Source organism: Bombina bombina, chromosome 5 (assembly GCF_027579735.1).
Source record: "Bombina bombina isolate aBomBom1 chromosome 5, aBomBom1.pri, whole genome shotgun sequence".
NCBI lineage: Eukaryota > Metazoa > Chordata > Amphibia > Anura > Bombinatoridae > Bombina > Bombina bombina.
Window position 1 is genome coordinate 345106187 of NC_069503.1, and position 25969 is coordinate 345132155.

At 36.2% G+C, this 25969-nt stretch overlaps 1 protein-coding gene across 1 annotated transcript in view; it reads right to left on the reverse strand.

Moving 5' to 3' along the window:
* Positions 1-25969, reverse strand: part of LOC128659334 (solute carrier family 40 protein member 1-like) — a 51239-nt gene that overhangs the window by 22161 nt on the left and 3109 nt on the right. Inside the window, exons 3-7 of the mRNA XM_053713000.1 lie at positions 20471-20538; positions 17525-17684; positions 16779-16894; positions 13395-13521; positions 6377-6631 (exon numbers count right to left, since the gene is read on the reverse strand). Of these exons, the coding sequence (XP_053568975.1) occupies positions 6377-6631; positions 13395-13521; positions 16779-16894; positions 17525-17684; positions 20471-20538 (726 nt within the window). The remainder of the gene's footprint in view (positions 1-6376; positions 6632-13394; positions 13522-16778; positions 16895-17524; positions 17685-20470; positions 20539-25969) is intronic.

Below are 25969 nucleotides of genomic sequence, written 5' to 3' on the forward strand. Positions count from 1 at the left end.
CTACAGCAAGGAATTCAGGGATTTTGTACTGAGGGCGACTGAGTTCATGCTCACCCATAATTATTTTAAATTTGAAGGAGAGTTCTATCTCCAGAGATGTGGGACAGCAATGTGGGCAAAATTTGCCCCCTCCTATGCCAACCAATTTATGGGTTGGTGGGAGCTGTCCCACATCTTTGGAGATGGAAATCCATATAAAGGAAACGTGGCCTTTTACAAATGCTACATAGACGACTTGATATTTATATGGAAGGGATCTGAGAGTGTTCTAGGTGCATTTTTAGCACTCCTGAATGAGAATGATGTTGGATTAAGGTTCACATCAGAGATAGATAGAGAATATATCAACTACCTAGATCTTACTCCAAAATCAAGTGAACAACGAAGAATAATATGTGACATTTAAAGGAAACCAATAACTAAAAACGCTCTTTTACACGCTAGAAGTTGTCACCCTAAACACGTTCCCTTTGCGGTATCAAAGGGACAGTTAATTAGGGTTAAAAGAAATTGTACATTAAAATCCACAAATGAAACACAAAGCAAAGCCATGAGATCACGACTACAGCAGAGAGGATATGCGAGACATACTACTGAAAGAGCCCAAAAACAAGTGGATTCAATAGATAGAGATACACTCCTTACAAACAATACTATGAAATGTGATGTTTCAAGTAAAGTAACTTTTGTAACTGACTTCAGCTCTGATTATAAATGCCATTTGTAATATTGTTAGGAAATATTTTAATCTCCTAGCAGCAGACACCACGTTAGATCAATGTGTGAACAATGGTCTACGCTGTTCCTATAGAAAATGTAAAACACTAGGGAATCATTTAGCTCCCTCTGAACTACCCTCGATAGTATCTCCTGATAGGGGCTCTTGGCTATCCCATAAGGGTATTTACAGGTGTGGAAGAACAAGGTGTAGACCCTGTGATTTTGGAATTTTCTCAGACAGATTTGTCTCATCAGTTACTGGTGAGACTTACCGAATTGACTCATGTTTGAATTGTACATCCACCTATATCATATACGTGATAACATGCATAGAATGTCACCTGCAATATGTAGGGTTAACGACAAATGATGCCAATACTAGGATGAGAAACCATTTATCAACAATCAAAAAAGGAGATGCAAGTACACCTTTAGTGCAACATTTTAATAGGGTACACCAAAAGACAAATGACACGTTCAGATGGCAAATAATAGAACAAATAAGATCACCCCCTAGAGGGGGTGATAGGGATAGGATCCTGGGAAATAGAGAGATGTTTTGGATCTTTAAATTACAGACTAGGGTCCCTACAGGCTTAAACTCAGAGTACGATTTGATTAACTATTGGAAATGAGTGTGGCCTGTATACTTCTCTCTCTTTCACAGGATCACTAAATCTATACTTTATACTTTAACTTTACACTTTGACTATGTCCACTTTCATCTCCAAGTATTAATTTGGGAGCATTATCCCATCTTAGTCTCTTGTGATTCAATCACAGTTATTTATTTTGTCCTCCTATTCTAAAATAATTCTCCTATTTATTTAAGAGACATATTGTCTCTGCTGAGATGTATATTTCTATTTAATTAGCAACCAAGAAGTATTCTATACCTTAAGGTGGTTATAATGATGATGCATTGTAGTATCACAGTTATACTATAACATTAATGTTACACATGATATGGATTATCATGTGTTTTGAGGGAATATATTTTATTATATTACACATTACTAAGTATACACATATAAAGATATATATGTGTACATACATGTATATATATATATATATATATATATATATATATATATATATATATATATATATATATATATTCATCATGTTAATGGCCTCTTTTATATGAGAAACTGCAAAAGTTATACAGCGTTGTTCTATTAGCATTTGTATATTTGTGTATACTAAAGTATTTTGTTATTGTTATACCATTTAATAAATGTTTCTGTATAGGTTTATCATCATTATCTCTACATGTCAACATTTTACCTATATATATATATATATATATATATATATATATATATATATATATATATATATATATATATATATATATATATATATATATATATATATAGGAGAGTAAGTTATAAGCTTAGTTTATCTCGCATTTTACAGATTGCGAGTATATTATGGGGACATAGATCCTTTAACATTTAACTTCACTTCTTTTCTATTTATATATATACGTATTATTTATTTAATATAACAGTAATAGACATACCAGAGTAGTTGTAGTTTGATATTTTGTTGTTATAATACTGATCACTACACACACCCTAGTTTAAAAGTATCAATTGGATGGAGTTTTAACCAATAGCTGCTGAGTACTGCTTTTAAATAATTTCTTGGCAGGTGTATTGAATAGCTATGATTACGGCTTGAGGCCGAAACATGTCAGCAATTCAATTCTCACTGCTGTGTGTGTTGTGAACTACATTCTGCTACGGACCTCCTGTGGTCTTTTTACCATTGTTTGGAGATAATAAAGAACCTTTTATTTTTATTATACCAGCCTGCCATACAATTTTTTTGATTCACAAGTATTATTTGACCAGGAATCGTAAGGCTGGCAAAAGCTCCCACACAGTTCCTTTTAGTGCTGAGTAGTGATGTCCAGTTCGTGAACGAATCGTTCTTTTGAACTGGTTCTTTTCAGTTAACTGTATGAATCAGTTCACCAGACTGAACTGATTCGTTTGCAAACAGTTCACTTCCTGAGTCTGCAGCAGCTCTGGTAATGCGATCCTAGAGTGAGTTCTGCTTCTCCTAGCTGCTCCTTTGCAATGAATCACACAGCAGAATCAGACATCCTCACTCTAGGATCATATTACCAGTGTTGTTAGTGACTCAAGAAGTGAACTGTTTGCAAACGAATCAGTGTACTACACGATTCGGTACACTAACAAAAGCACTTTCTTTTATTCCAACTGAACTGATATCAACGTATAATGGATGCTGCTGTACATACTATTGCTATTTACCCTCCCTCTCCCTTCCCAGTGCTTGCCATTTATAACATAACAGTGCCTGAAGTTTAGATTGGTTTTTTAAATCATACAGTGTGGGGCTGTTTAAACAATAATTAAAACATAATAGAACGGTTTTACCCTCCCTCAGGCTCTCCCCAGTGCTTGCTATTTATAACAGTGCCTGAAGCATTATGGGCTCTATTTATCATTCCAATTCTCCTATATTTTCTCCTAAAAGTTCTCATGAGAAATAATTCTCCTATTTATCATTCAAAAATACTCCTAAAATTGGGCAAGTGCGACTGTAAAATTCTCCTACTCTGTTCTAACTCTCCTTGGAGAACATGTTTTCCAAAAAAAGGGTTAAATTAGATCTTTTTAGTCGTATTTCATATAGTTCTCCTCATAATTCTCCTAGTTACAAATTTATCATTTATATTCTCCTGTGGAGGACTGAAAGTTCTCCTGCAAGTTCCTACCTTAAAGTTCTCCATAGTTACAGTGGAGAACAGCATTAGAAATCTATTCTCTACCAGTTGTAGAAGCAGTTACACACAAAAAAGGGCTCTACAAGGTGCAAAAATTATATATAACAAAGCACAATAATAATGGTTATTGGAGCGCAAAAATAATTTATGATGGAGTGAAAAAAATATATATAATGGAGCACCAAAATAATATATAACAGAGCACAAAAATGATATCTATTCGGGCATAAAAATAAGATATAAAAAAGCACTAAAATTGAAGCACAAAAACAATGAAAATGTAGATCTTTTTTCTTATATGAAAGTTTGCTGAAGAGGGGCGTTAACAAAGCTACTAGGAAGGCTGTATAAAGATTTCTATTGGTTTATATATGATTGACATGGAGAATAGTTGCTTATTTTTAGTGATAAATAAGGAGAAGATACTAATCCGAATGGAGAAATTTATCATTAGTTCTCCCCAGCTCTCCTCAGCTCTCCCATGGAGAAAAAAACAACTTTTTTATGATAAATATGGGCGCACATGTGCTCCTCTCCTAAGGAGAGCTGTGGAGAACTGATAGGAGAACAGAAAGGAGAATTCCCCAAATGATTGATAAATGGAGCCCTTAGTCTGAAGTTTTTTTTTTTTTTTTAAACCATACAGTGTGGGGCTGTGTAAACAAGAATAAACATATAAAAGACTGGTAATGTTACCGGCCTAAAAGAATAAAAGTCTTTTAAAGAAATTGGTGGCTGGAGTTTTTTGAAATTTTTGGACTTTGGTGAGACTTGGCAAGTCTGTTACTCCGTGCCCCACTGGAAGAGGTAAATTGGTGTGCTGTTTTCCATTTTGTGATTTCAATGTTACCGGCCTGCCTGAATAACATTACCAGTCTTTTATATGTTTATTATTGTTTACACAGCCCCACACTGTATGGTTTAAAAAACAAAATTAAACTTCAGACTAAGTGCTTCAATGCTGCGTGTTCAGTGGAGTCCAGGACTCAGGAGGAGTCAGATTATTACACAGTGACTCAGGAGTCACGCATTTAAACGATTCAGGAGGAATCGGATTTGCGAGTCAGCAGGCAGAGCGTCAGTAAGACACGAATCTGCAGCTCTGTGTCACATGTCCAGTAGGTGAACTGATGAATCGGTTCATGAACCGGTTCACTTTAACGAACCATCCGAAATGAACCGATTCATCTAAATTAATCGAACTTCCCATCTCTAGTGCTGAGAAGTACCGTTTTTTGAAGAACCCGATTGGCTAAAAATGTACCACCTGACTAGACACACCCCCTCCCTCTCCCGACAACACAGTTCCAGGCAGTACGGAAGAAGAGTGTATCGACACACTGTTTTACGGAGGAGGGGTGACACAAAAAACCAAACCCTCCCAAGGTAACTGGACAACGGCATAGCCACTGGGAGGAACACGGAAATATACAGAGGAGGACTGTACTAGGTGGCAGTGAGTTGACACAGCTACTAGCTGTAAAGCACAGGTTTCTCTTACTTTTATATACCACTCCCGCACTGGGTAAAATACCAGATATAGTGGCACAGGAGTTTATCTTTTCACTGTATATGGGGGTTTGTGTCTAGTCTGAATTGTTCTCTACAACATTGTGTTACAGCATTGAAGGAGAGAGAAAGTGATATATATATATATATATATATATATATATATATCCGCTGTTTTTCTATGAACTGGTTACCTTTTACATATACATATATTTGCCTTTCCAAGGAACTGTTGATAGTGAAGTGTTCACACATTTAATAATTGGTATAGCCATCAGTGCTATTCATCCTTGTATATCTATATATATATATAAATATATATATAAATATATATATATATATATATATATATATATATATATAAATAGTATATATATATATATATATATATATATATATATATATATATCCATTGAAAGTATAGGCTGAGCTCAAGAGAAGTCAGCCGCGCTAATCCTTCTCTGGTTAACACGCTTTGCCATGGACATGCAGTATCAAAATCGCACACTAATTTTAGCATGGTCAAGCGATATTGCTTATGTGCCAGCGCTATCCATTTGTAATCTGGCTCTATGTAGTTAGAGGCGTGGGGCATTGACTTTTTATTTTGTTTGTTCTCTGCAACCTCTTAGATTTTATTTTTACAATTCAAAAAGATTACGGGAAAGAAAGTGCACATTTATAAGTGTAGATTCACTGAATGACTGTGGTGGGAACATTTACAGAGTCTTAAGTGGGAGAAGTATGTATCTAATATATATCTCTAAAAAAGGCCACATAGTTGTCAAGAAATGTGTTTCCGAGGATATGCTACATGGCAACAACTTTGAAATACATTAATGTATATTATCAGCACCACCATTGTTGCTCAATTGCTACAAAGTAATTTTTTTTCCCAAAATATCTCCAAAGCTCAGTGTCACCAAAATCTACAGGAAATTGGAACAGGATGCAGTAGCATTATCACAATAATGCATTAAAGCATTGTAATCACAGCAGATGGAAGGCATCCTTGTTTTATGTCAGTTGTGTTTAATCCAATGTGAAAAGGTATGTTGTGTAGAAGTACATCAAGCCTGGTCTAAGAGTAATAAATTATGGGCGGGGGGGGGGTTGGGGGGCGTGTATCTTGCAGGACCAGGAGCAGTGAGGAGTAAGAAAACCAGCTTGGATACAGTTAGTTATGGAACAATAATAGTATGTTCCTGCTTGATTTACCATATAAGGTCCTAAGAAAATAGGATAAACTATTATTATATGTTTCTCAGTTTCCATTAGCAATCATTTTAATACAAGTGACATATAATATATAACATTTTCTGTCAATTATTATTTTCTATGCATGTGTAATACACATTTCCACATATATTTGATATTACTACTGACCTTGTACATTTATAAGCTCCAGTTGTCTTTCTATATAATGTTCTCCAATGGATTGATGTGACTTTATAGCCAGCTGAGGTACCATTTTATAGACTTTGGAGAGGAAAATAAATTCTACAAGCAATGAGACTAGGTTCCAACCAAGAATGAAACCACATCCAACCACATTAGAGGCCCAAGTCATGACTTGGCCTATCGATAAAGGGGCAAAGATGTTAATAACCTGATCCATCCTTCTCACAGTTGCATTCATACCTATATTAAGAAAACAAAAAGCAAGAATACTATTAAAATGTGATGATAAATGTTGACTTAAGGTAAAATTAAATAGGGTCAGCATGGAGATTTGGTGAAAAAATTACATAATATGGTATATACATTTTAAAATAATTAAATTGCTGCTTTTAATCTAATATATTGGTATTTGTGAAACTGTGTCCCGTGGAAACCTTGTAATTCATTGAATGAGCTTACGGTACATAGCTGCCTTGTCTAACCAACGTCATTGCATGGCTCCCCAGTATTTTTATCTGTCCCCCAGCTCTCCAAATCAGAGAGCTGAATCATGGTGGTATTTTTCAAGACTGCATTTACAGTATGTTGTTGCATGATGCTAATTATGCCAAGATATTTTGCAGTGATCTTGCTACTCCCCTACCTATCCCTAATTGCCAACCAACATGACTGAAGGCAGAGCTCTTCCATTCTGATCTTCAGGTCCCACAAACTATCCAGATTTTAAAGATATTCAAATTTGAGCACAGGTAAAATAATTAGCACCTGTGTAACCATGGTTCTTAATCTGTTTGATCCAATGTAATACTAGGTTTTCCTGCTGCCCCTCCTGCAGCTTCCCAGGTCAGGGCAAATGTCACAGTTTCCAAGGACTCCCCTGGATCACCCCCATGACATGCCCTTTCCCTGTACAAACCAGCCCAGGACATCTCCCCCAGCCAACAACACACCCGTGGCTCTGCCCCTCTTGTTGTGACTCCATCTACCAAAATATGGTGGACTAAAGTCCACAAGTCCCCCTAACCTCTGTGTCCCAGAAATCCTTTGAGAAATGTTGGGAGTTATGCTTGCTTATTATCTAGTGCTGATAGGACTGGAATAGACAGGTATCTGCATGTACGCAATTTTTTGGCACTAATGCAATTGTAAGAAACATAATATCCTTATATACCATATATAAATGTACTTTCCAGTGATATCACAATTCAGGTACAATTAATTGTTTGGTTTCTATATGCCTAAACTAACTACCATTTTCAAAAAATATTCTATATGTTATTTTTTTAAATACAGCAACAAAACAAATGAATATTAACTAAATGTTAACCTGTCCAGTGCATATAATTACAGGAGTTATTCTCTGCCCAGAATCCTTTGCAGTTTAAATGAGGGGGCAAATAGCTCTCTAAGATGTAGATAACAGTGAAAACAATGATCTACGTCAGCAAAACTAACAAAGGCAAGTTGGTGAGGAGGGAGTTATAATGAAGACAGGAATTTCTTACCTTTTACATCTAGAGACATACATTATCCCTTTTTTCATTTGTACCCCTAGGACACAGGCAATAACCATGTGATTAGAATTTATTGTGGTAGACGGGTAAACCTGAGCTTTAGTTTGCCTTGAGGCTGGTGTAAGGACTTCACCCAAGGCCAAAGCTGCCGTACAGAAAAAGAGACATAGCAAACATCTGCAGATGTATATTGGCTCCCATAGAAAGTAATATTTGTCACTATATAACTCTCATTACATTGTTGATTGCACAGCTAGAAAAACAGTAATATTTAGATTACTAACAGTGCGTATATTTATTTAAATATAATTATTTGTATAAAACTAATTTATTATTGTGTATTATTGTACAAAAGGCTACAATAGGAGTAATCTAATGTCCCTATATATCAAACAATGGGGCCGATTTATGAAAGTGTGATTTATTATAACCCTCCACCTGATCATTGGCCGAGATTTCTTGGAGAAAGGTAAGTGTACATACGTCTTTAAACGTCAAGTCCGTATGGTCAATGTCATTGCCTGCCCCTATTCCATATTCTGGAATGTGTGTATACAGGGCCGTTTCTAGGGGTGGGCAGACCGGGCAGTGGCCTGGGGCACAATAGGGAGCAGTGGGGAGCACTTTAAAAAAGTGTCAGTGCTTGCTTGCTTGATAAACTACTGGTATAGCAAAGGTTAAAATACACAGATCACAAGCATATACATTGAATTTTTATATATATATATATATATATATATATATATATATATATTTTATTTTATTTTTTGAAAGGAAGCTATAATGTTAATTGGCTGCATCGGATGTCAATCATACTAATGGAGCAACAAGATCACAAAGTGGGCGTGTTAAGACCGGATAACTACTTAGAGCTCAAACTGAAAGTAAAAAGGAGAGGAATCACCCTGAGGAAAGCAGTCTCCTATCTCACTGATCTGTGTCACTAAAGAGGTGATGTTTTATGCATATGACAAATTATTCATGGTCTTTACATAATGATATGTACATATTTTTTCGTTTTATTGAGCTAATTAAAAAAGGTGCTTTATAAAAATTGGGTTTGCACATACTAAGGGACAGGTTTTCTGTTAAGGACTGTTGAATTCAAAAAATATCTTTTTGACATTATGCCTTTTTTTTGTTATTTATTTACTTATTGTTTACAAATGCTTAAAGTGTCAGTAAACCTAAAATATAATGTTATATAATTCTGCACATAGTGCAGAATTATATAACATTATATTAGTGCTATCGTTATAAAACGTAATATTCCCTTTTAATTTTTTTAAAATATGTCAGTTTTTCAGACCCGCTCTCTGTGCTCTTCTGAGCGGGTCTGTTTTTATTACACAGTGCATCGGACCAGCTGTATAGTCACAGCCCGGCCCGACCGCACCATAACACTAAGTGCAGCTCGTTCCTGCTGTCAGACAGAGCAGGAACGAGCTGCACTTAGTGTTATGGTGCGGTCGGGCCGTGCTGTGACTATACAGCTGGCCCGATGCGCTGTGTAATAAAAACAGACCCACTCAGAAGAGCACAGAGAGCGGGTCTGAAAAACTGACATATTTTAAAAAAATTAAAAGGGAATATTACGTTTTATAACGATAGCACTAATATAATGTTATATAATTCTGCACTATGTGCAGAATTATATAACATTATATTTTAGGTTTACTGTCCCTTTAATAGTGATGGGTGTGTGTATGTGTCATTTACTCCATAATGACATGATTTGAGTGCTTGTGTCTGCTATTACTGCCTGAGTGTGTGTGTGTGTTTGTGCCTATCTATCCCTTACTGTGTGTGTGTATCTGCCTTTTACTGCCTGAGTGTGTTTGTGTATGCCTATCTATCCCTGCCTGTGTGTGTGTATCTGCCTATTACTGCCTGAGTGTGTGTGTATGCCTCTCTATCCCTGCCTGTGTGTGTGTGTGTGTCTGCTATTACTGCCTGAGTGCCTGAGTGTGTGTGTGTGTGCCTATCTATCCCTGCCTGTGTGTGTGTATCTACCTATTACTGCCTGAGTGTGTGTGTGTGTGTGTATGTCTATCTATCCCTGCCTGTGTGTCTGTTATTACTGCCTGAGTCTGTGTGTGTGTGTGTGTGTATGCCTATCTATCCCTGCCTGTGTCTGCTATTACTGCCTGAGTGTGCGTTTGTGTGTATGCCTATCTATCCCTGCCTGTGTGTGTGTATCTACCTATTACTGCCTGTGTGTTCATGTATCTGCCTATTACTGCCTGTGTGTGTGTATGCCTATCTATCCCTGTCTGTGTGTGCATGTATCAGCCTATTACTGCTTGTGTGTGTATGCCTATCTATCCCTGCCTGTGTGTGCATGTATCAGCCTATTACTGCCTGTGTGTGCATGTATCTGCCTATTACTGCCTGTGTGTGCATGTATCTGTCTAATACTGCCTGTGCATGTATTCCTATCTATCCCTGCCTGTGTGTGCATGTCTCTGTCTATTACTGCTTGTGAGTCCATGTATCTGCCTATTATTGTCTTTGTGTGCATGTATCTGCCTATTATTGTCTGTGTGTGCATATCTCTGTCTATTACTGCCTGTGTGTGAATGGCTCTGTCTATTACTGCTTGTGTGTGCATGCCTCTGTCTGTTACTGCCTGTGTGTGCATGTCTCTGTCTATTACTGCCTGTTTAGGCATGTCTCTGTCTATTTCTGCCTGTGTGTGCATGTCTCTGTCTAATACTGCCTGTGAGTGCATGTATCTGCCTATTATTGTCTGTATGTGCATGTATCTGCCTATTATTGCCTGTGTGTGCATGTCTCTGTCTATTACTGTCTGTGAGTGCATGTCTCTGTCTATTACTGCCTGTGAGTGCATGTCTCTGTCTATTACTGCCTGTGTGTGAATGTCTCTGTCTATTACTACCTGTGTGTGCATGTCTCTGTCTGTTACTGCCTGTGAGTGCATGTCTCTGTCTATTACTACCTGTGTGTGCATGTCTCTGTCTATTACTGCCTGTGTGTGCATGTCTCTGTCTAACACTTCCTGTGTGTGCATGTATCTGCCTATTATTGCCTGTGAGTGCATGTCTCTGTCTATTACTGCCTGTGAGTGCATGTCTCTGTCTATTACTGCCTGTGAGTGCATGTCTCTGTCTATTACTGCCTGTGAGTGCATGTCTCTGTCTATTACTGCCTGTGTGTGCATGTCTCTGTCTAACACTTCCTGTGTGTGCATGTCTCTGTCTATTACTGCCTGTGAGTGCATGTCTCTGTGTGTTACTGCCTGTGAGTGCATGTCTCTGTCTATTACTGCCTGTGTGTGCATGTCTCTGTCTAACACTTCCTGTGTGTGCATGTCTCTGTCTATTACTGCCTGTGAGTGCATGTCTCTGTCTATTACTGCCTGTGAGTGCATGTCTCTGTCTATTACTGCCTGTGTGTGCATGTCTCTGTCTAACACTTCCTGTGTGTGCATGTCTCTGTCTGTTACTGCCTGTGAGTGCATGTCTCTGTCTATTACTGCCTGTGTGTGCATGTCTCTGTCTAACACTTCCTGTGTGTGCATGTCTCTGTCTATTACTGCCTGTGTGTGCATGTCTCTGTCTAACACTTCCTGTGTGTGCATGTATCTGCCTATTATTGCCTGTGAGTGCATGTCTCTGTCTATTATTGCCTGTGTGTGCATGTCTCTGTCTATTACTGCCTGTGAGTGCATGTCTCTGTCTATTACTGCCTGTGAGTGCATGTCTCTGTCTATTACTGCCTGTGTGTGCATGTCTCTGTCTAACACTTCCTGTGTGTGCATGTCTCTGTCTATTACTGCCTGTGAGTGCACGTCTCTGTCTGTTACTGCCTGTGAGTGCATGTCTCTGTCTATTACTGTCTGTGTGTATAGTATATTTAAAAAATAAACAGCTATTACAGTTCTTTATCAAATTATTTATGTGCAAAAATCTTATAGACTTTAATAGTGAATTTGGTAAGAAAAAAATTGTTATAACTTTTCTAAATAATTGTAATAGACCCCTAAATATGTTACAAATACACCAGTGACATATTGCAATCCTTTAGAAAATCTTACCTGATGACCTTTTTGCAAAGTTCAACTTTAAAGTCTATTGAAAGTTTTGTAGATACATTTTGAATACGAATTTAAAGGGATTGATATGCATTAAACAAATAAATATGCATAGCTATAAGAAAAGTATAAATATAATGGCAACTAGTAAAAGATATACAGATATTTTTAAATAATATCAATATATTTGGAAAAAAAACATTGTAGTAGAAAAAGGACACATTTAAAGGGATAGGAAAGTCAAAATTAAGCTTTCATAATTCAGGATACACCAAAAAAATTAAGACAATTCTATTATTCTTGTTCTCTTGGTATCTATTGTTGAAAAGCATATGTACATATCCTTAGCAGCAGCTATGCACTACTAGGAGCTAACTGGTGGTTGGCCTCAACACACATTTGTCTCTTGTCATTTGCTCACCAGATGTGTTCAGCTGCCTAGGTCCCAGTAGTGCACTGCTGCTTTGGAGCTGACCTCTAAATGACAGCAGTACATGCAAGGTCTAGGAGGGGGACTTTAGAATCTGTGAGGGGGGCTCATTTTGGAATTTTGCCCTGGGAGCCAGATTCTCTAGAAATGGCCCAGTGTGTATATATCTTGATTAGGCATACAAAGCAATGTTGTGCCATGAAATTAGTTTCTGGTTATATTGTACTGTATTTGTTAATTTAAGTGATTTATTCTACAAAGGGCTAAATTATAAGTTGAGCGCAAAATATTTCTTTCACAAAAGCGATATTTGCACTCAACTTAGTAATACTCAAATGTGCACTGGTATTACAAGGTAGCTACAATGCGAACGTGACCTCGCTTTGCATTGCCTGGAAGTTCTGCGCTCACGAGAGCACACTTCTATCAGCTGCAATAGGAGCCTCATTCTCATACCGTTAAACACAACATGAGAACTAGCGCAGCGAAGGGAGTGAGTCGCTCAGCAGATTGTAACTATATATGTACAGTATATGAATATATACATATATATTTATGTGTTAATATGTGTATATACACATAGTAACACATAAATATATTTGTATATAAGCAAATACATATATATTTACAATAAAAATAAAAAAATAAAAGACCCATTATTATGGGGGCAATAGGGGCACTTTTAGAAAATTAACCAGAGATCTGATCTCTGGTTAATTTTCTGAGCGCTAATTGCTACCGCGAGCTTATGGAAGCAATAACTAGCCACTTGTAATGACTGGTTATTTATCGTGTGCCTGATAAATCAGCGCTCCACTTGTAATCTAGTCGATAATGTTTTATCAGTTGAATACAAATACAGAGTCAGTCCCCAAATACTATACATGTTGTGTTTAAATGAAGAAGGTAAGAGTATATACCCTTGTTTTAGTTGTGCTTGCATGTAGCCTATAAACTACTATGTATTACAGCAAACAATATGAATTAAATGGTATCTGATCTCACCAGCCAATTGACTTCTGTTGTCTCCGGTAATAACCACAATCCAGTCTTTTTGAATAGTTATTGTAAGGGCAGTACTTGCAAGGTTTGCTAAGTCAGCGAGAATTATCACCACGCCATAGCAGAAAACCTATTGGGTTGAAAACACAGGTCAGTAAGAAATTATTAATTACCATTTATAATTAAAATATCTAAATGATTTTAATATGCAGATAAAGGAATACTTTCGAATTGTGTGTGTTGTAGGAGAATATGTGTGGTGTGTGTGTTATATGAGAGTGTGTGCTGTATGAGAGAGAGTGTGTGTGTGCTGTATGAGAGAGAGTGTGTGTGTGTGTGCTGTATGAGAGAGAGTGTGTGTGAGTGTGTGTTGTATGAGAGTGTGTGTGTGTTGTATGAGAGTGTGTTGTATGAGAGTGTGTGTGTGTTGTATGAGAGTGTGTGTGTGTGTTGTATGAGAGCATCTATGTTTTGTATGGGAGTGTGTGTGTTGTATGGGAGTGTGTGTGTTGTATGAGAGTGTGTGTGTTGTATGAGAGTGTGTGTGTTGCATGAGAGTGTGTGTGTTGCATGAGAGTGTGTGTGTGTTGCATGAGAGTGTGTGTGTGTTGCATGAGAGTGTGTGTGTGTGTTGCATGAGAGTGTGTGTGTTGCATGAGAGTGTGTGTGTTGCATGAGAGTGTGTGTGTGTTGCATGAGAGTGTGTGTGTGTTGCATGAGAGTGTGTGTGTTATATGAACGTGTGTGTTTTGTGTTTTGTATGAGAGTGTGTGTGTGTGTTGTATGGGAGTGTCTGTGTTGTGTGTGCTGTGATGTATGAGAGTGTGTGTTTTGTATGAGTGTGTGCTGTGTTTGTGTGTTGCATGAGAGTGTGTATGTTATATGAAAGTGTGTGGTTTGTGTGTATGAGAGTGTGTGTGGCATGTTGTATAAGTGTGTTGTGTGTTTTATGAGATTGTGTGTGATGTGTGTTGTATGAGAGTGTGCTATTACCTTTTACAACACTTTCATATTTGACTACAATCAGGAATAAAGTATGCACACATTTTAGTCACTTTGCCAAAAATTGCAGCTACTTTTTTGGATACTTCAGAAATTTTCAGACCAAGGGGCCGATTTAACATTGGCCAAAGACCGCTGCTCCATAACTTGTCTGCCGCCTCTGAGGCTGCAGTCTGCAATCCGCCCAATCCTATACGATCGGGCTGATTGACACTCCCTGCTAGCGGCTGATTGGCTGCGAATCTGCAGGGGGCGGCATTGCACAAGCAGTTCACTAGAAATACAGCGTATGTTGTCCCCATTCAGCGATGTCTGTCAGACGTGATACGCTACAGCTTATTATGTTGGACAGACATTGGTAAATCTACCCCCAAGTATAAAAATAGGGTTGCAAAGGTATGTGGTATCATGGCACTGGGTCTTGGGGAAAAAAGTTTAAAGAACCCTGCTTTAGAGAGATTCTAAAACATATCTGGAGTTTTCTTATTTTTATTTTTTAACATAAGACTTCACATAGTAAATCTACAATATTTATATCATGTCAACTTTCTGAAAAGCCAACAAAGTTTAGTGTAGGATTCAAGGAGCTGGCGCAAACTTAATCATATTTATCCTAGTTTCCATAACATGGCTCTGTGTCCTAAGCAGCAATCACCAATGAAGATTGTTCACCTTAAAAGATGAGATAAAGAAACCCAATCTTTAATTTTTTCGGATAGATTAATTAAACCCTTAAACAGACCATCTATCATCTATATGTTTAAAAGTAAAAGATGAAATGATGATAGCTGAATTACTGAGACAACATATGATTTAATTTAAAAAGGAAAAGTCTAGTCAAAATTAAACTTCCAATTTACTTTTACCATTAAATTTGCTTTGTTTTCTTGGTATTCTTTGTTGATATCTTAGCCTAGGTAGACTCATATGCTAATTTCTAAGCCATTGAAGGCTGCCTCTTAGTGCATTTGGACAGTTTTTCACAGCTAGACAGCGCTAGTTCATATGTGCCATATAGATAACATTGTGCTCACTATGGTGGGATTATTTATGAGTCAGCACAAATTGGCTAAAATACATGTCTGCTAAATGAACTGAAATAAGGGGGCAGTCTTCAGAGACTTAGATACAAGGTAATCACAGAAGTAAAAAGTATATTACTATAACCATGTTGTTTATGCACAACTGGGGAATGGGTAATAAAGAGATTATATATCTATTTAAGAAATACAAATTCTGGAGTAGACTGTCCCTTTAAATCTCTGGTGCCAGGTGGCTAGAGACATGTTGCACGCTCCTGAGCTTACATAGGATTACTCTTTAATAAAGGATAGAAAGAGAACTAAGCAAAATTTATAACATAAATAAATTGGAAAATTGTTTAAAATGTCATGCTCTATCCAGGAAATTAGTATTAGGGGCCGATTCATCAAGCTCCTTCAGGCTCGCCGAAAACTATCTTTATTTGAAAAAGAAGGCATCTAAGCTTTTTTTGGTTCAGTACACTGGACATCACTTTTTTATTGGTGGATGAATTTATCCTCCAATCAGCAAGAACAACCCAGGTTGTTCACCAAAAATGGGCTGGCATCTAAACTTACATTCTTGCATTTCAAATAAAGATACCAAGAGAAGGAAGAAAATTTCATAATAGGAGGAGTTTTAAATTTATTTTTTTTATTATTTTTTTTTACATTTTTTAACTTTTTTTCTTTTTTTTTCAGATCCTCAAGACTTACACTGTTGGAAAGTTTAGGCGATTACCTTTCCAACGGTGGGTCTTGGGGATCTGTAGCTGCTTAGATGCCGGAGATACAGGCTTCTAAGCAGCATGCCCCCTGCTCATATACTTAACATTGTTCATTTTAAATAAAGTTGCGCAGTGATGTCATCATGTCATTGCGCGTGACGTCACTGCGCATAATAGGGTAGGAGCGAATAGGAGCCCCCAGATCTCCCTCAAGGTGGGAGAGTGCTAGCAACGGCTCTGAGTCGTCATTAGCACCAGATTGGGAAACTTTGCGATGACTCAGAGCCGTCGTTAGCACTCAAGGGGTTAAGAGGCGGACAGCAATACGCCCGATCAAATAAAATCGGGTTGATTGACACCCCCTGCTAGCGGCCGATTGGGCGGCATTCACCAGAACTGCTTGTGCAATGATAAATACCAACAGCGTATGCTGTCAGCATTTATTGATGTGCGGTAGACATAATCGCTACAACGGATAATGTCCATCCGCACTTTCATAAATCGGCCCCTTAGTATGAGTAGAGAATAATTGTTATTTTAATTTTGCATTTATTCAAAATACATTTTCTATGGTATAGAATGTAGCATTATAATTTTGAAAATGTATTAATAAAAATATTTTAAAAAATACTTACTGTGAGCCAGCCATGCCATATCTGCTCTATCTCGTTTTTATAAGAGAACACCAGCATTAGGACTATGCAGCAGGCCGTTACAGATGAGTTCTGAATGAATAACGACGCATGAGCAACTGTGAAGGGAAACAGAGTGGTGTTGCATTTTAAAAGCTATATCATATCCCAATAACATATCAACAAAATCAGAATGCATATTGTGTGCAATGCAAACAGTAACAGACTATGGGGCTGATCTATTAATCCCTGTATGCTGCCTTAATCAGTTGTTTCTGTGCGAGCTTTCAGGCTCGCCGGGGACAGGATTTAAGAAGCAGCAGTCTACATGTCCGCTATTGCTAATGTTAAATTGGCTTAATGCCACGGGAAAACCACAAAACATCTGGCTTTTCCAATACTTCAATGGTATTGGAATGGTCTTGAATTTTAATATATTTTGCATGTAAAATATACCCAGCCTGAAGCCTAAAATTACAGGCTGGTTGCTAGAATTAAAAAAAAAAAAATCTTTTTTAATGCTTTTAAGACTGTAGTTTTGAGCAAACATTAAGACTTGCATAAAAATACACATTCTTTTTCACAACTTAAATTATGTGTTGAGTAACTTTGCTAAAACTTTAACAAGGAATCAATAAAGTATCAATGCAGATTTTTTGTTTATGTTTGATACAAACAACAGTATGTATAAAAGTATGAGAGACATATAATTTTGTTCATACATTAAGTAACTTGTTTTGTTAATATACCTTTATTTCGTGGTTTCCTGTCAATCCAATCTCCAATTAAAGCCCCAAATACTAATACAGAGCCAGCCACTACTAAGCCAAAAACCGCCGTTAGAAGTAAGTTATGTCCATATAGTTCAATTAGAAACACAGATATGGCAAAATGCCACATGCGATCTCCCTAAAAAAAAGATAAACGTAAAACGAAATTACATTAATAGGCTAAATAAGTTTTAGACAATATGTTGCTGGATGCGACAGTAAGAGGGTGAAAGCAATTATGCAGATTTTGTTTTAGGGTTTTACAGATCTTAATTAACCATTCAGAAAGTCCATGAACAATAATAAGACTTCTGAACATCATATAAACTAAAGATTTTTATTTGGAAAGATCATAATATTTAGACAGTTTAGAATAAATGGTCTTTAGGTAATTAATGGATAGATTATCTTATTATGTGGCATATAAAATTAATTGTGAGTGTGTATGTAATTCGGATGCTTGTAACTTTGAAATAATTCATCTTTTGTGTGCATCCTCAGTGCATCCATCAAATCAATAAAGATCCTACTAGAAACTTGGTAATCATTTTCAATCTTAAATGATAGTGAAATGGACCCTTTTTCAACACTCCAAAAAATATTCAGCCAATTTACATTGAATGTTATCACTGCTTCTACTAACATCAAAACTCCTGGAAAAACTAATTTACGGCCACCTAACCCACTTCATGTCCCCCAATTCCTTACTTGACTCCCCTGCAATCTGGCTTCTGTTCCAGAAAGTCAACTGAAACTGCTCTCACCAAGGTTAGCAAAGATCTTCTTTCTGCTAAAAGTAACTGTGGCTACTCAGATATACCTCTCCACCCATGCCCTCACTCCCCCTGTCCTTTCTCACGTCAGTTACTGCTTATCTGGCATTTTTGTCTGGATGACCTCTCCCCACCTAACGTTTTACACTTCCAACTAAACAATGAAATAACTATCTCCTCATCACACCAAGTCCGCTGTCTCTGAGTTACACTTGACTCCAATCTGCCCCATCATCCCCCTATACAATCACTCTCTTCATTCTACCACAACCACCTGTACAAAATTTCCAAAATTCAGCCATTTCTGAGCGCTGACACGACAAAGCAAATAATTCACTCCCTTTTAATTTCCTGGCTTGACTACTGCAATTACCTACTCACTGGCTTTCTTCTCTCCTGCCTTTTTCTCCATTTTAATCCATCCTAAATGCCTCTGCCAGACTAATCCACCTTTCCTATCGCTCTGCATCTGCTGCACCTATCTGTGAGTACCTTCCCTGGCTACCCATTTACATCAGAATACCTATCCTCGTTTATCAACAAATATATACCAGCCCACCCACTAAGATCCAACAATGACCTCTGCCTTGCATCTTCAATTATCACCTCTTCCCATACTAGACTGCAGGACCTCTCTTGTGCTGCACCTACCATCTGGCATGCTCTCTCTCTCTCTCTCTCTCTCTCCCTCTCAATGTCAGACTTTCTCCTAATCTTTTAAACACGCCCTAAATATATTTTATTGTTCAGGGAAGCCTACCACCCAACTCAGTAACAAATTAATTCCACATATCTAATAATTGCCCTCACAAAACTCTTAATTAACATCATTCTCACCCTTGCAATCCTCGCCTCCTGTTTCTCACCCTCCTACAATTCTAGATTGTAAGTTCCCACGGGAATAGGGCCCTCAATTCCTCCTGTATATGTTTGCCAAATGTTGTCTTGTCTCTTACAAGTTTTGTATCATTGTTTTACCTAAATGAATTGTACCCATGGACAGCGCTGCAGAATATGTTCCTGCTTTATAAATAAAGTATAATAATAATAATAATAATAAAATGTTCAGTAGTCAATGAGGATGGCAACAAAAATGCCACATTTCAAACAGATTAATTTGAAAAATCTATAGTTACAAACATATGGAAAGTCCACCTCTGGACATAGATTAACACAGTCACCAGTTACAGCATCAAGGTACCAAACCTGCACACTGCAAAAGCAAATACAAGGACTTAAAGGAGTAGCACATTTTAAAAATCCAAATATTAACCAAATTAACCTGAAAAATAGAAATCCAAATCCATTTGCTCAGCCCTGTAAAACGTTTCACCAGCTTGTACTCTTTACCATGAATTTAGAATAAAAGAAAAAGGACATTGTAATTACTAAAAATAACAAAAATAATGTTAATATCTACAAAGTTAAAAAACATTCTGACAAAAATAGCCTATTTGTCAACAACATCATTTGGTCAATTAAAGGGGTCAGTAGCCTACAGCATTATTGTCATGTGGGGCAACCAGAGTAATTTCTAATGGCAACAAGGGGTGACAAATTTTAGTGCACATGCAAGATCTTATGCATAACAGAGTAGCTTAATGACAGAGTTATTATCAGATAATTCGTTTAAAGTGAGGCTCCAGGACAAGGCCAGGGGACTTATCTGATGTTTGTTCATGATTTATTTTTATTCTTAATAATTGTTCTTTATTTAAGGGACAAATAACTTTCCATTTACTTTTATTATCAAATCTGCTTTGTTCTCTTGCTATTCTTTGTTGAAACATAACTTTACGTAGGCTGATGGTGATGGGATATAAGGAGTGTGCACATGTCTTTAGCAGTCTATGGCAGCAGTTGTATGACACATAGCAACATAAACAATGTTGCAAACACTGCTGTCAGATGGCTGTAGACATGTGCACGCTCCTGAGCTACTTCTAAAATACAAGGAGAACTAAGCAAGTAAGTAAATGTCATATTCTATCCATCAATTTAAGTTTCATTTTGACTTTACTGTCCCTTTCATAACCAAATCCAATCTAGAATATGAAGCTGGCATGTCTGGTAAATTTCTATTATTACTTCACACAGTGCTCATACATTTTAAGGTATGTGTAACATATTCATTAAATAATTAACATCTTACCCATATTGAAAGTGCACAGCTAACATAAACCAGGAATTTAGGACCCATGAGGTAGTTTACAGCTGGTCCTACAAAAACAAAGTAAGGCATCAATAAACTTTAGGAATATATAGTAAGACAATGACTACCAGTATTAAAGTTGAAAGCAATTTTTACTCATATCAGCTACAGATGCATACAACAACAATGCATTGATGATACCAGAATAGTAGTAAAGAAGGCAGTTTGATAGATTGTTTTAACCTTTGTTACATTTCATAGCTAAATGCAAATAGTTACTCTGAAACCAGAAAAAAATATATATCTATAACTATATATTATATATTGTCCTATGACTTTATATATTAAAGTCATATTTTTTGCTTGTGTATTGTGATTGTAAATGTGTCTTTTCATACTTTTTTAAATTCCTTTTTCCAATGTGATAACACAAATCCTCAAGAAATAATTTTGTTTTCTTTTTATGTTCAAGGGCTGAATTAATCAATTTATGTACAATTTTAGGTCAGTGCATGAGGAAATTGCTTTACAAGGGGGTCTACAAAAGTTAGAAGAATGGGCAGGTAAATGGAAAATGAGATTTAATACTGGAAAATACAAGGTTCTACCTTTTGGAAGTAAAAATAATCAGATAATCTATTATTTAAATGGGCAACGGCTTCTAAGGCTAATATGAAACTAGCATGTATTAAAAGAGGCTTTGATGCAAGGCAGGAAAGCATACTTCTGTCACTATATAAATCCCTGGTAAGACCTCACCTTCAGTATGGAGTGCAGTTCTAAGGACCAATCTTGAAAAAATACATAGCAGACTTAGAAAAGTTCAGAAAAGTGCCACAAAACTAATAAGGGGAGAGTAGAATTTAAGCTATGAGGAGAGGTCAGCCAAACTGGGTACATTTTCGTTAGAAAAAAGGGGCTGGAAAGGTTACATGATTACTTTAAATAAATATATTCAAGGCACATATACAGATATGACAGAAGCTCTATTTATTCCAAGAAAATTGTTTGTGACAAGAGGTCACAATTTAAGGCTGGAGGAAAGGAGATTTAATCTCCAGCAACGTACATGTTTTTTCACTGTAAGAGCAATCAAATTGTGGAACTTATTACCCAAGGAGGTAGTAAATGCCAATACCTTAGATACATTTAAAAATGGTTTAGATATATTTCTGTCTAGGAACAGAATTCAGGGATATGATTGTTGGTGTTAAATGGATCACCTTTTACAGCTTTTATTGTAAGTATATTAAGATTTGTATAGGTTAAACATGATGGACTTCTGTCTTTTTTCAACATCATCTACTATGTTACTATGTAGTATTGTTTCTTAGGCCATGTGATTTACTTATTGATTACATTTTCTAATTTATTTCTGAAAATAAACTGACAAATTGTTTAGTTTACTTGATTATTTTAGATAATATCTTTGATAATTAAAGATCCTTACAAAGTAAATATTCACTGTGAACCTTATTGTTGCAGAAAAACTCCAAGTAATCCACCTTCTGTACAACAGGTGGTTAATAAAAAGGGTTCCAGACTGTCTTAAAAGGACTTATCTAATGGGGCAAGTCTAACCAAATTATCAACAAAATTGTAATGAATTAAGAAAACAAGATCTTCCCTATGATTTAGCATAATCTGACATATTTGATGAGTATGTGGTGACCAAATGTTTTTTTAAAGATGAAGACCCTCAAAAAACCTTGGACGCTCCATTAATAATCTGCACAATTGAGAATGTTGTGGTATTCTGAAAAGCATTTTGCCAATTACAAAGAGTAGTTCTGGTAATAATTATTTATAGTCTGGCATGACCATATAATTTCTGCTCTGACATTTTGTCAACACAGGGACCAGGGTCGGCTCCAGAACGAATGAAATGGGGGTAATTTTTTTTCACGAGGGGGCACGCATTTACAAACCATGTATGAGAGTCAAAATAAGAGCAGGCCTACATATTCTGCAGGAAAGTGTAACTTCTGGCTGGCTATTAATATTTGGAGAATATGTGATAAATCACTAGGTAAAAAATAAAGTATAAATCCTATGCAGTGCACTAAAACAGAGCCATTAAACTTGAGACCCCCATTGCAATAGCTCCTTAAAAACAATTCACTCCTTAATCGCCATGATCCAAAACCCTTAAACTCATTCTCAAATCTCAATCATGTCCCCTAAACAGCCATGCACACCAAACCCCCCAATGCAATTAACCCCTTTGTTTGCAATAGCAGTGAGGATACTAGGTTTTCAGGTACTGGTAATTTTTTAGATTAGATTTAGATATACCTGTTTTGCAATAACTAACGGATATCAGGCTACTTAATACAACCTATGTACTGTGAACCTATAAGAATATGTTTGTATCATATAAATATAAGTCTATAAATGACTACTGGCTTCTATCGACGCCTCAAAAGTGCACTGTGATCTTAGATCTTATATGATACAATCATATTCTTATCATGGTCTATTGTTTAAGCAAATGAGTAGCTCACAATAGTTAGGTAAAATTAATAGGGTTAAGACAAGTCCAAAAAGTCTCTAATTAACTTCCAATTCCAAATAAGAGGTTAAGACACGGAGCTTCTTGCAGATGCGTGATGCAACCTCACAGTTCGGCAGCTAACTCCGCCCCCAGCATGCAGCATTATATAATTATTTGTTATTTTTAAAGCATATGATTATATCAATATTTTTTGAGGGGGCACAGCATTCCATTTGGGTGGGCATTGCCCCCCAATGCCCCCCCTTGGAGCCGACCCTGAAAGGGACAACTGTTCATGACTTTTTATATAGGAAAGAACCTCTTTAAAAGCTTAAAGGTATCAACATTTTGTTAAGGTTCTTTGACAATCTATGATTAAATGGTCTATTCCATAAGAAACAAGAGAAACCTTACATGCATTTTCACCTCAACATTACATATTAGCTTTTCTTTAAAACCAAAAAGCTTTACTCATTCCAGTTTCCTTTACATCCAAAGCTGTGTAAAGATGTGGGGGCATATTTATCAAGCTCTAAAGACTGCTGCTCCATAACCTGTCTGCCTGCTCTGAGGCGGCGGACAGAAATCGACAGAAACCAACCCAATCAAATAAGATCAGGTTGATTGACACCCCCTGTAGGGGGCAGTATTTAACAAAAACTGCTGGAGCAATGAAAAATGCCGAAAGCGTATGCTCTCGGCATTTATCGATGTGCAACGGACATGATCCGCTATATCGGATCATGTCCGCTCGCACCATCATACATAGGCCCTGTGGTCACCATTCATTTTCAATTTTTGGAAATGACATTTTTAAAAGGATATTTTAATCATATTTTTTGTAAATAAAAAAGGAAAATAAAACGTAAAAAATATTGTGTATTCAGACAACTGACTTCATAACAGAAAAAAAAATAATCTTTGTAATTTTTGGTTCAGGAGACATTGAATTTTGCAACTAGATCTTAACGATGCATATTTCAAAGTTTTCATACATCCTTTGCTTTTAAAATATTTAGCTTCTTTAAAAGATAATTGTTGTTTCAGGAGATATTGTATGGTAGATCTGGATCTCAATGGTGCACATTTCAATTCAAAATAAGTAGCAATTTTTTATTTTTTTTAAAATATTAGCTTCTCTGATTTGACTTTTTTTGTGGTTCTCCTTAAAGTTACTTAAACCATTAGGGACTTTCTAAATAATTTAAGATAGAAGAAGGGCTAATAAGGAGAGCAAGGTCGTGGTCATCAATGGGATTAGCTACAAGCATATTTGGGACATCAATCCCTGTGCTTGAAGGGGAACCACTGTTTTATAATTATACAAGTTTTCTTGCATGCCAAGTTTTGTATTCTCAGTGGATCCCTGATACAATCCACAGCTATATTACACAGGGAAAATGTAAGTACCCATGTGCTTCAAACCCAGTCACAAACACTGGGTCCTGATGCTATATACCTTGAAACCGGGATTAAAAACTAGAATGTTTTCTAGTGAGTTTGGAGCCATGATTCTGTACCAATTTGAGGTAAAATACTAGTCATCTGAGAACAGCCTGCAAATGTCTCAGTTTTTAATAGTTTGGGTTTCCATCCTAAATCTTCAGAATTTAAGTTTTGGAAAAAAAAAACAGATAAATTATTCATTTCAAAAACTAAAACAATCTCTTTGTTTTTTTTAAAAAATGTTTTATTATTGTTTAGTACAAGAACAGCTACACTGATAATACCAAGTATAATCTTCAAACATAAAATAGATTTTCAGCATTAAATTAGATTTGGTGATTAAAGTATGCCTAGTTAAGAACTCTCATCAACTTCAAAATCTCATGATACCATTAATTTGTTATTTAACAATAAGAATGATATCAATTAAGTAGTGGCATTGCTATTTCCTATTATATGTGCACAATATTTCCATGGTGACACAATAGGAGTTATGAGATTAAAATGTCTGGCAGATTTGTCACAAGATTTCTTTCACTTTTATCTAAAGACATGAAATAACAGAAAGGGAATATCGTTCAGTTTCAATACAATACAGTAAGTATCAGATCCTTACAATGTTTAAATTGCTAGAAGAGGAACCTAAAACATTCTCTCTTATTAAAGGATAATTGTATTCCCTTTTCATTATAAAATTAAAAAGTTTCATTGTAGTTGAATAACAACATACCATGATTTTTTTTTTTCTTATATAAACTGGAAGTACGATCCAAATTTGAGTTGGCAATGCATGTCATGTGTTGCTCTTTTTCTAATGATCTCAAATCAAATGATCTTTAGCATAAAGATATTCTTTGGGACAATTATTCTGCTAGCCCCTTAACGGTCCCTTACAATAGTGTAGTGCATTTAAGTGGTTCCATTGAGTATCTATTTTTTTCCCTCTAATATTTTTAATATAGAGTATCTATTTTTACAGGATTTGATAAATCCCCAGACAACACTTTTCAAATTAGTGCCCCAAAAACATTTGAATGAAGTATCGGTTACCCCTGTCATATTGTATGATGCTCAATTAATTAAAGTTAAAAAAGGATTAATAATCATTTACTAAAAGTGCACAAGAGATCCAGTTTCTCAGTCTACAATAACATTTTTTGAATGTATTGCACTCAATACGATAATATTGCTTTGTAATATTATTTAGTTATTTTCTCTTGTTACAGCTTAGTGGTTTTATTTTGTTTGCATTTTTTAATAGTTGTTTACTTCAAATATCAATTTCTATTGAGGCCTTGTATATTAAAAGAATATTTTTTATTCACGCCTGAGAATCCTTGTTTTAATGCTACAAAAGAAGAAAACTCAAACCCGGTTGGGCCAAATTATATTCCAGTTGTAAATTTAGAAACTGGTAGTAAAATGAAAAATTGTGGACTTTTCTGGACACTTTGTTGTTGCCACCAATTACTATGGCTGTAATTGGAATGTAATTTAGCCTATTGAATACAATATGAATACAGACATTGCTTTGTTTTTTGTTTTTGAGGTACTTAAAT